The 13,193-nt window shown below is 36.7% G+C and overlaps 1 protein-coding gene across 1 annotated transcript in view; it reads left to right on the top strand.

The window, feature by feature from the left end:
- The window catches only part of HDAC9 (histone deacetylase 9), a 278,058-nt gene that overhangs the window by 213,319 nt on the left and 51,546 nt on the right, over positions 1–13,193 (top strand). The window contains exon 21 of the mRNA XM_040591758.1: positions 6,891–7,009. Coding sequence (XP_040447692.1) covers positions 6,891–7,009 — 119 coding nt within the window. The remainder of the gene's footprint in view (positions 1–6,890; positions 7,010–13,193) is intronic.

The raw sequence follows: 13,193 nt of genomic DNA, 5'->3' as shown, positions 1-13,193 counted from the left end.
TTTAAACACTTTGGTATGTGCTTAAATTTAATAGCATGTGTAAACCCCAGTGAAACGACCATGATTTACAGCAGTAAGGATTTTGTATTGATGTGGTACCTTTTGCCCCTTGAAGAATAAAAGAAAAATATATTTTTTATTTCCAGAAAACAAATAAGGTAACTATAAAATAAAAATGAAAATATTGACTGTGGTTATAAAAAATAGAGAAGAATAAAATTATTTAAAAGTTATAAAAAGAAAACCTATAAGGATAAAAGAAAAGATATAAAAATAAAGGCCATAAAGATAGAACTTATATAAAAGATACAATTTAGAAACTAATACCATTAAAATGTGCAGAATTTAGGCATACCTTGGAGGATAAGTCCAGGACAAAGCTGATGGTCGGATGACAGTCAGCAAGTAGTTTTGGGGGAAAGTTCTCAGGTGTGGCCTTGGTGAACTCAGGCTGACAGTAGAAGTGGCATAAAGAAATGTCATGAGGGTAAACCAAAATTGTAGTGAGAGACATTAGTAAAAACTCAATTAATATGGAGAAAAAACATTTATCCAATAGTTGTACAGAAATGTTATGTAGCTTTCTTTGAGGATAGACCTTACCTGATATTGTGTTACGTTAAAACATATGTGCAAACAACACATAAAAATAATAGATACCATAAGTTCCACATACTTACTGGGGCAACCTTTTAAATACTTTCTGATCTATTCATGTCATGGTGCATTCAACAACATACTTAAATGTGTAATTTTAAGGTAGGACAACATAGTGATTGTTTGGAATAGTATTTTATTTGCAGGATGTGAAACTGAGAATCCGTAGGCAGACCTACATTCTTTCAAACAACAGACTGGGTCTCCGTTTGGTGGCAACCCCCCCACTCTAATAGCAGTAATGCATTGTACATATTTTTCTTGCAAAATACAGGTCTGGTATAACTAAATATATGACAGTGCTTTAATAGCATTTTCTACTAGTTGAAGTAGTGAACTTAGTCTCCTGCATTTTCTTTCGAGGTTTTTTCCAAGGAAAACCAAGCAATTTATTCAAGTCTTTTACCAGCTTTTAGTTTTAGCTGATTCATCTGTGAAGTGGGTACACAAAATGCTTGCTTTAAAGGACTATGCAATCAGAAACAGCTATACTGATTTATACCAGCTGAAGATATGAGCCTTTCCATTTATTAATGTTCTGAAAGTACTTTGAGATCACTGGATAAAAACACTGGAGGTTTTCAGGGAAAGAGCAAATAATTTTTTACTGAGACATTCCAATCTGCTGTTTTAGAACAGTGTGGGGGTTTCTCTCTCATTTACATAAATTACTGTCCTGGACTGCTCATTTCCCTCTTAAATTACCCACACAGCAAAGGAATTCTAGCTGTATACATCAGCTTAACTTTCTTTGGAGATTTCCAGCTCTGTATGATGGTACTTGCAGTCATTTCAGTCATTTCTGAGTTGGGTACTTCTCTGCAATCTCTTCTGGGAGAACAAATGTTTGGGAGCATCCTAACCATGTGCTTTAAATGTTCAAAAATAGAATGGAAGAATAAAAGGAACAGAGTCCCTTGGTAGAATCTCTTTAATGTCTTGCATCTGATGTTCAGATTGGTGGGGAGGGGAGGATCACATGCCTGATGTTTTCTCTAGGACTACACCCAACTGGAAGGCATCCCTTGCCTTCTCTGCAGACAGCAGCATACCCAAATGGAACATATTAATTCTTTGGGGAAATCTTAGTGGGACAAAAAGGAATCTTTTCAGCTTCCCAGACATATGCTCTGTTCCCAGTACCATCAGACTTAAAGGAGGATCTGCACTGTGTTGGGCTGGAGGACACAGTTCCATTGTAACTGCAAGGTTCAGCACGGATAAATAACTCCTGTGATCCAGCTGCTCAAGCTTTCAGGCTTTGACATGTTTATTAATGAAAATGTGAGAGAAAAGAAAGAAACAGTCAGCCAGGAAAGATGCCCCTGTAAGTCTGCTGTCATCATTAGGTGAATACAGTATACCAAATATTTATGCTTCTATATGATTCAGGATCACAGAAAATAAATATCTCTTTTATGTGTTTTATTTTCTTTGGAGAAGGGAGTAGAGGAGAGTGTGAGTCATAGTGGAAGAATAAAATTAATTTCTCTTCTGAGAAAAACCACTCATTTCGTCAGAGAAGGATCCTAGCATTAACTTCTGTTTGCTGATAACCCCTGCAGCCCAGCTGGCTTCAAGAAGGAAGCTGATGGCCTGCCTGCCAGTCCCCAGTCCGTACCTATCTGGTGACGTATGGCCAGAAGCTAAATCATATTTCTTACTCCTGCTGAGGGTAAGGTAATAACTGTTCCTACCTAGGTCCGAGTGCAGGCTGCCTATGCATCCTTGCAAAGGATTTCTGATCCCTAAAGAAAAATCTAAGGAGTTGGTAAAATATTAATGAACTTCTTTCCCCCACAGAAAACCTTAATCTTTCAACAAAAACATGATCTCTTTGCATGAATTGATTAAATAATAAGAAGGTAAATATTCAACTTACACTTTGCACCATAACAAAACCTGCCAGCTGCAGCCCAACTTCTGAGCATAGGGTTGGTCTGAGGAATCTGGGAAGGTTGACATGAATATCTGTTAGTGTATGACCAATGCTAGTTGTATGCCTTAAAAAAAACCTTAGAATATTTTCTGTTAGGATCTGATTCAAAGGATTCTGTTCTTAGGCAATTGAGAAGAAAGTGCTGTGATTCTAGAGCTCCAGAGGAGGCAGGCAATGGATGGTTTCTCTTTCTTACACCTTGCTGTGCCCTCCAGGGTTTAAATGAGATGGGAAAGGAACAAGAGACAGGGTCTGATGATTCTTTACTCCCAAGAGACAGTGAAAGGTCAGTAGCTGTCCCTGCCTGCCCAACCATTCTGTGTCCTGAGGTAGGAGAAGCATGTTTACAAGGGAGAAGTGAGCTTCACACTGCTTTTGTGTGAAAAAAAAAAAGGTGGAATATTGTGCTTTGTGTAGGCTTTCTTCAAAGCTGCCAACCTCAAAACATTATTCTGAAGACAGTTATTCAGGGATAATAGAGGCACGGAAGCCTGAGAGGTGGCAAATGCCAAAAGGTTTTATTTATGTCCTGGTGAGATTTAGTCCGTATTTTTAAATGTATGTGTATGAGTGCTTACAGCACTTCATAAGATAGGTTAGTATCTGTCGTTTTTGTGATGGAATTTACACGTTTTGTGCCACAAAGGAGTTCCTGCCAAGGCAAGACAAAGGTTAGAGAGGTCCTACATACACAAAGTCCAAAACAAAAAGCTATGATGTTTTCTAGACCTTAAGCTGCTCTTCTCTAAGCACAGATCTTATAGCAGTTATTCAAAAGAGGAGCAACTTCAAATGTGTGTTGATGTAGAGGAAGACTGGATTAGGGATTTAGGAACTAGATGTCTGATGTCTATATGATCCTCTCTGCAACTGACTTGTAGCTGTCATCTTTTTGAAAGACCAAATAGTAGTCTTGGTAACCAAATAGCCAGTTAGTCCTGGCTAACAAGGACCACAGACACCCTGAGATGTTTTAGAGAAGAGTCAGGCTTGCTATCCTACTAAATAGATTACATTTTCCATAATGTCTTTTTTTAAAGAAAAGTCCTTAAGGGCTTCTATTCAGTATTAAATCAAGAACAGTATAAGATGGATAAGCCCTGACATTCCAAGTCCCTCAGTATTACAGAGGGCGAAAGAGAAATGAACAAAGACACAGGTCTTGTGGGCACATAGGTTAGCGCTTTTGGTACGTAGTATGCAGAGTAGAAGCAACAAAGTTTTGTCATAATTTGTGAGACAGTATTATAGCAAAAGTAAGATGATATTCCTCTGGTGAAATCTGACAGACACTGTGTGCATTTTTAAAAGAAAAATTCTTTCAGAAAAACCCTCATGTCTTATTTTAGTCATGTGAATTCAGGTAATACTGAAAGCAGTAACAAAACAGTGAATTCTAAATGTCACCTCTGGTTAATATCCTTATAGCCTTATCCTTCCTTTAGCTGAGATTCCTATATATAATTTCTGTAGAGAATTTATAAATATGCTACTATTTCCTGTTCAGTTCTATTAAAGATGGAGTTAATAGCTATTCCTGGTACTTTGTGCTGAAAGACCTTGTTTTCAGTATTTAATAATTTTACTAATGTTACCCAGTGTGGCTGGCAGTTTTCATGTCAGACATATTTATTTGAAAAAATTTTGAAGAAACTGTGGCTAAACAATTTTTACTGCTTCTAAGAATGAGATTAAGGGTCAAATGCATTGTTTTGCCCAAGTTATAAAAAAATGTGCTGACATCTTTATGCTTTTGAGCAAGGCCTTGAAATGTGGTGGAAGTGTGGCAGATTTTTCCAATGTTCCAAATTACAAGACTCAAAAATCTCATTCTGTGTTAGCCTGGTTGTTTGTTAGTGCTCGGCAACTTCAGTTACCAGAATTTCTGTCTGCACTGAACACATTCCATCCTCTGACTCCTGAGCATTGTCCATGCTGTACTCTGTGGTGCTGCCACTTTATTGGACATGAAGGAATAAAAACCAGAGCCTGACTTGAATTTGAGGAAATTTGAATGGAGGAGGAGGGCAAAAGCTCAAGTGGCTGCGGATAGGGCGGGTTCTCTACAGGACCCCTCCTTCTTTAAGCATTAAAGATATATTGTGCTATGGGGACAGATCAAGATTGCATGTTGGCCACAGTCTTCATCACTAATCAGGATCCATGCCGCATGAGTTGCAGACGTGAGGAAGTTTGGGAAGTATGTGTTGCTTCAGACAATGAACATATAGCTAGAGTATCAGAACGCATGTACAAAAGAAAGATAAAGTGTGGTTTCATAGGAGATATTTCTTCTTGATACTGTTCCCTAACTTTGTGGAGATTAGCCTGCAAAAATGTTCAGTCACTGTAGTGTCTAATGTAATTATTAATATGTGTACTTTGTGTGTTATATAGTTACACATCATGGAACTACAGGAAAAAAGACCTAGAAAGGAAGTAATCTGACCTTCTGCCTCAAGGTCGTGTCAGCTTGAACCTGTAGCAAGTTTGATGGATATCTGTTTTAACTATTATAAAAACCTTAAAGAGGTGGAGACTCTTTAATTTTCTTAAACATTTTATTTAAATTATTATCTGTCTTTACTATTAAAAAGCTTTTTCTGGTGTCTGAACTACAGCTTTCCTGCTGCAACTACTTCACGTCCTATCCACAGTGGAAATGCAGAATATTTCTTTCCTCCTGCAACAACCACCTATATATTTTTGGACTTGAATGTTTATTCTCATGTTATGTGAATCAAACAATTATAATTCTATCATTTTATCCACTTGGGTCATGCTTTTTAGAATTTTTTTCTTTCCTTTTGTTCTCTCAAGTTGGTCTGTGTCCATACTGGAATCCATGCTTCAGCAGAGGCCTACTAATGACATGTAAAAAAAGGAATATTTCACAAATTGCATCACTTTGCCTGCAGACATTCATAGTGCAATTTCAGCAAATTCACTAGAAAAATGGAGTTGCTTCTATCTTTTTTTTCTAATGTAAAACAATATTCATTGAAATGCTGTATGCCCTGACAAAGTCTTTTTCCTTATTCTGAATTCACTTTTTCTCTGACTATATATATAAGGAACACTTTCCTAATATGAAAATTACCTTTGAAGAAATCAGAACAAAATCAGGTTTATAAAACAGATCAAAAACTGAACTAAAGGAAAATCTAAGGAGTTGTTAAAATATTAATGAACTTTTTTCCCCCCACAGAAAACCTTAATCTTTCCACAAAAACATGATCTCTTTGGCATAAATTAATTAAATGATAAAAAAGTAAATATTGAACTAAAGCAAATGATATTACACATGCGCAGAATTGATCTTCAGGTTTTGACCAGTGCAGATCAACTGAGATTTCCTTGAGTTACTATATTTGGAATAGAACATTCATTTGTATATTTGGCTTTTAATATTAGTGATGTTCCCCTGACTAGCCCAGTCATTACAGGCTCAGTATTTGTTGCACTAGTAAAAACCACCTGGATGCTTTCCCTTCAGAAATTCAGCCTGGAAGAAAGCAGCTTCGAGTGCAGAACGCAGGCTTTTGTCTTCTGCTTCAACACACCTTCAATGTTTTGAGTTTGGATAAGAGCAAAACCAAAGCAACAAAATATCCCCATGGAACTTTGTCAAGGAATGGGTTAAAAAAGTGGAATCTTTGTGACTGTGAAGGGCTGAATTATCTTCCGACGCCAGCAGGGGTTGCTGTCACTAGTTTGTGGTTGTCACATTCCTGTTATGCTTGACCTTGGAAAGGCTTGACAACATAGTCTGGATTTGATTAAGGGAATTTCATGTTTTTCCTTTGCTAGAGTCACCCCCCACCTCGACAAACATTTAAAAATGTTAAGAAGAAAAAAAAGAAGTTTGGAAAGCAAACATTTTCCCAAAAGAAATTTATAGTTCAAATTTACACCAAGTTCGCACTAACTGGAGCAGTCCGGGTTTCCACTCAGGCTTTGAGTGCTCTCTGTAAACCATTAGTCACTTCCCTGGAAGAGGCAGCTTTTTATAGGCAGCAGAATAAAACAGGCACAGATGTGTGTGTAATATTAGAGGCTTTCACATGTACCTGCATTTATTTTTTTTCCTCAATTGTAGAAAAGAAAAAAGAGTGAATATAGAAAGAAATTAATTGAAGCCTTGGACTGTGTTTGGTTTTGGACAGCTACCATGAAGATTGGTTTAATTAAAAGAAAATATCTTCTGTTGTGGATTTTTGAGATTGTGGCAATTTATATCATGAGGATACAAGTTCTTTTAATTTTTAACAGGTTGGTTTTTTTCACTCTACAGGACTGTGATTATGCCAGCTGCCAATGAGTTTGATCCAGAGATTGTCCTGGTGTCAGCGGGATTTGATGCCGTGGAAGGCCACGACCCTCCACTGGGCGGGTACAAAGTCACGGCTAAATGTAGGTATCATCATAAGGCTCATGTTTTGGAGTTGGCATTTTTTTTGGTTAGGAACCTTACTTTAATTCCATCTTACATCCATATTTCAATTCCGTGAGGTGACACCCGTGCCACTGAGGGCAGACACTATGTCAGTTAATGCCTAGAGATGCCCTTGGAGCTGCGGGTCTCACTCAGCTCACAGACAGGGTGGAAATAAACACATTAGTGTTTCTGGATCACTCCTTTCTGTTCCTCTTGGCATTTTTGTCTTGACTTTTTAAAGCATTACTTTTCTGGCATTCAACTAACATTTTGGAGGTTTCATGCTTTTTGATAGGCTTCATTTTCCAAATGCTGGAGTAAGTTATTTCTCTTTAAATATATATTGGAGATTTTAGACTTTGGAGGCCTAAATCCAATCTCATATTGCTCTTTGTTATTGTAATCTTTTCAGCTTGATGGCATTAATCCTGAATTACATCAGTGTTCATGAAGGCCAAAGTTTTCTAAAAGACTACTCTGTTGGGTCTCAACGTTTGGATGTCCATTTCAGTCCTCCAAAATGTGTGCTCATGGCAGACAATTAATAGTTTCTGAAAGACAGGTCTGTCTGAAGTGTCTCATATGTAGCACTCCAAAGTCACTAGTTCTTACAGAGTATCATGGCCAAACTGGTTCTGAGCCTGGGATGTTAAGCAGGGCTGGGTAACGGAGTAACTCTCTGCAGAGTAATGTGTGCTGTGACATCACTATATATAAATCCCTTTCCATAAGACAACACAAAATGATTTCCTAATGCAATGCTGTGAATAATTTTCTTCAGTATATATACTTTTCTTCAGTATATCTCAAGAAATTCATAATAACACTTAAAAAACTATTAAATATGGATCTCTGCTGCTAATGACAAATGCCTTGGGAAAAGTCTGGAGAAGTTGATGAGACCTAATGGCATTTAACAGACTGCACAAATGGACTCCAGCTCAGAGAATTTTGTCCTTCTGACCTCTGCCTTTTGTTACAGGTCAGTAGAACGAAGTTGGTGTTTACCTCAGGAGGAGCAGGGAAAAGACACATATTTTATTTTCATTTTAACTGCATGCTGCACAGGTTCCCCTGAATACCAGGCACAAAAGGATAGATGGAGAGCTAGAGTAACTGTCCACAGTGACATGCTATGGAAAGCAGGAATGCAGAGAGCAGTGTGAGGGCCCACCCAAAGACACTCACACAGGCACAAGTGGAAAGGGAACGACTCTGTGGCTGCAATAAGGCATATTGAGTTTTAGCACAGATTTTCAGGTTAATGCAGTGGTTGCACTAGAGAGGAAAGGAACATAGCAGCCTGTATGCATGTTTTGAGTTTCACTTCTCTGTGTCTTATGATTTTTAGTAAAACACTGTGCATGAAAAAGCCCTTTGTAAGAGGTTTACTCACTGATTTTTTTCCGTAAATATGGTTCCTCGTCAGAGGCACCATTCCATGAGCTTATGTGGTAGGATGATGAGCCTTCAACCAGTACACAATAGATACTTTGTTGAGAAACATTGTATAATTTTCTGTATTTTGCATCTGAGAATGCATGCAACATGTCCCTGAAGGATGCATGATGCTCTAATGAGATGCTTTGGCATGGCATAGCAGCATCAACAACTTCACTAGAAATTGCAATATGATTCATATTTTCCTCTCAGGTTAGACTGAATTTCAACCTGAAAGCAAGAAAAACTGTTTGTTATTGGAATCAGTGTTAATTTTCATTCATTAATTAATTAGTTAAGTCTTCATAACTTTTTTAGAAACTGAAATCAGTACATTTTTTAATATAAGAGGCTGCACATCTGCAAGTTACACGTGTCTGTAAGCAAAAAAGATGATTTTACAGTAGGTGGCTCTTGTTTAAATTAAGGGAAAAGCCAAGATAGATCCAGATAATGATCATGCACCTGAGGGATGAATAAAGCCTTTTGTACAGAGCCAAAGGAATTTATTATTTCCCCAAAACAAAATTCTCCACATTCCACAATACCATTTTAGAACATGGCATACTATACGTGGTATGTAGAAATATGAGCAGTCTATTAAAAAAAATAAAGTCCAAAGAGAAACTTTCATAATAAAGACTAAAAACAGATATTCATGCAACTTTTTAATATAATTTGTTTGTAATAATTAGAATTATGCTCAAAACAAGTAAATGCAAAATAAAGTTCAACCTGTAAATATTCTTTCTTTATAAATCTTTAGCACTTTGTGTATACTTAGTACATTGAATTTTCTGATTTCTATGCCAAATACAAATTTTACATATATAAATTAGGAAGAGATTGACATCAAAAGAGAGAAGATGGGTCTTTAGCTACTAACCTTGCTGTTAAAGATAGTTAGGGAGACATTAGATTGATAAGGAATTATTTATGTCTTTCCTTCAGAGTACAGTCAAAGAGAAAAAATGAAAATGTATTAACAAATCAGCACTCCCAAGTCATTAAGTAAAAACCATCCAATGAAGATAACAAATTGGACTAGTGGCAGCCTTTGGAGTAACCACAGAGCAGGCAACTACATACAGAAAAAAATGGTCTACTAAATCTATGCAGTTTGATAGGTGTAAATTATAACCTGCTTATTTTAATTTTTTGCTTTATCGACATGCAACCTGATTTACTGAAGAGCTGCCATGTCTGACTAGGAAACAAACACAACAGAAACAAAATAGTCCTATATATTTTTGCAGCTGATTTTAAATGCATGGGTTTGATGTGCATGTCAAGATTTCTCACAGTTGAGGTGAATCTCAGCCCCTCTAGAAGGGTGTAGAATAGAAGACGGCCAACTGAGATCAGTGATGATAGCAGAGCTAGGCAATATCTCACTTGCCTAATTTATCTCCAGTCCCATTAAGTAACAAAATCACTAACAGTCTTTTTCCATTGAAAGAAAGAGGTAGTGTTTGAAAAGGATTGGCAGGGAAGCTCTTTCCTTTCATATGACACTTTTCAAATCACTTCCCATAAGTAAATCTTTTTCTCCAACTACCTTTGCGATGCATCCTTGTCTGTTAATGTTTTGAGGAGAAAATTTTTCACTAAACTAATGAATATTTAACTAACTTTTACCTGGCCTCAAAAAAGAATTTGTTAGGTGCAATACAGAATTGAGACTGAATATTAACTAAAACATTTGTTTCAATCCTGACTTTGAGGATTTCACAGGCACATTTTATTTTGTGTTGGCTCTTTGTTCCAGTCCTTTCTTTTAATGAAGTGTTACCATTTCAAAAGGTGCTTGTATATACCCAGGTACACATACACATCTTGAATCATATACTCAATCCATGTGCATAAACTTTGTGATGGCTTTTATATTCTGTTAAGAAAAAAAATGAGCTGCAAAGACTTGAGATGACTCGTGGCATATGGCAAACTTTCTGTTGCAGGGAAGCTCTCAGGCCTTTGGAACCAGCTATATTCCTGATATCTTAGTAAGAAAAGGCAAGCTTTATAGACAACACTGTTTATAAGAACGCCTAGCATAATTAGAAACAGTAGGTATACTGTTGAGTGCACAACCACTTTGTCCTGAAGGTCTTCTGAAAAAAAGAGATTACATCTGAAAAGAAGTTTGTTTTTCTACATACACCCTTTCTTTCTGATAAAGATATTTTCTCCACTCACAAACTATGCCTTGCCTGTGTCCTTATGCTATGATAACTGCACCAAGTTTAACATCAAATAGCAAAGCAAAGAAAATGAAGCACTTGGCATGTTAAACCTTTGTGGTAGCCCTCTTGGCCTGAGGTCTTGCATCAATTAAAGGTGCCAAATCCTCCTCAAGAGCTTCTCTAAATTCTGGTAGGATCTGTCTCAGATTGTCAGGGATATCCAAGCAATTTATCTCAGATTCTACTTCCTATGGCCACTCTGTTATGACTCAAGCTTAACTTCATTAGCCAGAATAGTGGAGTATCTTTTGTATTGTCAAGTCCATATTTAGTATTGGCATAATTGTCCAAGTTTCTTTGTTAAAATGGTTCCCTAGGCTGTATGGTGAAGGTGGATGCAGCAGCAAGAGCTCTCTCATGTACTGTCTTATGCAGAGTAACTATTGATGTCATTCAGATCTCTTTGTTTAGATCAGAGACTATAAAGGTGCTTTAATTTTACTGTAAACTATGATCAGATGAGAGGAAAACATGTGTCAGTTCCTGACTAGCCTAATATTTCCTTTTTATTACTAAAAAGGTATTATTTTTTCAATAAAGTAACAGATAAAATATCAACACAATATATTATGTATTAAAACCATAATTCTATCAAATCCACTTTTTTGTACTGGAGCAGTAAAAATAGTATTGACAATAAAGTAGAAGAAAACAAATGGGGGAAGAAATAAAGGGGATAAAGAAGTTTTATATTTAGAATAGTAAGGAGATGCCTAAAGAGTATGAACAAACTCTTCTATCTTATCCTGATGATGCTTAGGTGGAACTACTGAAAATGGAGCTGAAACAGTCAGTGCTTTATTTAATAGTTAATTTTTATAACTTCTGCTAAAATGTATTGTATTATCACACCATTTGAATTCTGTGCAGAGAACAGGTCTGAAAAATAGCTACCAGATCTGATCATAAATTTGCAAGTTGTTAGATCTTTCAATAGCACTGCTTTTAAATTTAGCTCTGCTGACTGAAGTTTTCCCTGTAACACTATCCTGAGGTGAAGTACTTTGTTTTATAGAGCAGCCCTCAGAATCATGCTTGCGTCAAAGTCACTGAGATCACTTTACTGTTCAAGTAAATATTGTATGTAATTGCTCATTAAATGGTGACCATTCCATAAAAGAATAAAGTAAATAGAGAAGTGTCAAGCAAGAATAAAGATTTCTTTCAGATTACTTATCTTCCTGAAGCACTGCATTTGTTAAGGGCTATGGAGATTTCCTGGAGTCTTCCTGTTGCTTTACTCTCTTATTCCAAAGATGCTATTTGACACCAAAGTGCAAAATAAGATCAGCAATTAACAGTAGGAAAATATACCACTGCAGGCATTTAAAGAGTGAATTATATTTTGTCAGTTTGGAAACCTGTCTACTGTTATGCCAAATTTGTGATGCAAGGTTGACCCAGTGTCTAGAATATAACTCACTCTTAACAAAGCTGATTTGCAACTTTTAAAGTTTTTATTTGTTATTTGAGAAAATTGCAATAACTCCCTTAACTTATCAAAAGTTGCATTGCCCTGTGATACATTCCATTCAAGTGGGACCAATGAAAAACGTGCTAAAGCTATGAACAATTTCCCTCCTCATGAGCCCTCAGCAGGTAAACTTAGAGGACTCTGTTTAACAGTGCACAGTATATCTGATGAATCACAGCAGAGGAAACAATTAATGATCTAAACAGTTTATTTCCAAAGGATATGTCAGCATAAGTGGTAGAAATTAATGTGTAAAAAGGGCTGCTGACTTACATGTAGCCTATAGGTCTTCCACTGAGACATCTTTTCTCATAGCTGAAAGTGGTACTTCTCAGAATACGAGAGCAACCAGGTTGAAGCTGGGGACCTATCCTGTTTTTTTCTGCTTTGCCCTTCACATTTCAGTTCCAGCTTCTCACAGGGAGTAATGATTTTTGATAACAAGGTCTCTGGATGTAGCATGCAATGCTATAAAAAGCTAAACCAACTTGCATATGGGGACAAGCAAATTCAGAAGTAACATGTACAGTTTTAATAATGAGATGACTGATCACTGAAACAAGTGATCTAGTATGATGTATTTGCCATCACTGGGAGTTTTAAATGAGACCTATAAATAGATGGCTTGCAACATCCTTACAAATAAGTATGTCGTGGCACACTCAGACATTAAAGGCTTCAAGCAAAAATCACTTAATGAAATTTCTCTTCAATGACCAATGTTTTCTTGAGTCTTCACAACTGTCCTACTGTATCTTGGAATGCATGTTAGAAACAGACCAAAGGAAGATGCTAGAACTGCGTATCACCAAATTCAAATGTAGAACTGATCTAAGACTGGTACTTCAGCTATGTTTCAGAGAAAAGGTTTCCTATGTGCCAGCCTCACTATCTCTAAAATATTCTATGTGACTATTCTGAGTATTTCAAGTACTGCAAATAATATCTATGATTGGTGGGGTTTTTTTTTTCCTGGAAGTGCTTAATTTCGAAAGAAATCCC

This window comes from Falco naumanni, chromosome 4 (assembly GCF_017639655.2).
Source record: "Falco naumanni isolate bFalNau1 chromosome 4, bFalNau1.pat, whole genome shotgun sequence".
In the NCBI taxonomy this organism is placed as follows: Eukaryota; Metazoa; Chordata; class Aves; order Falconiformes; family Falconidae; genus Falco; species Falco naumanni.
Note: the sequence above shows the minus strand (reverse complement) of the source record. Positions and strands in the feature narration are given on the sequence as shown.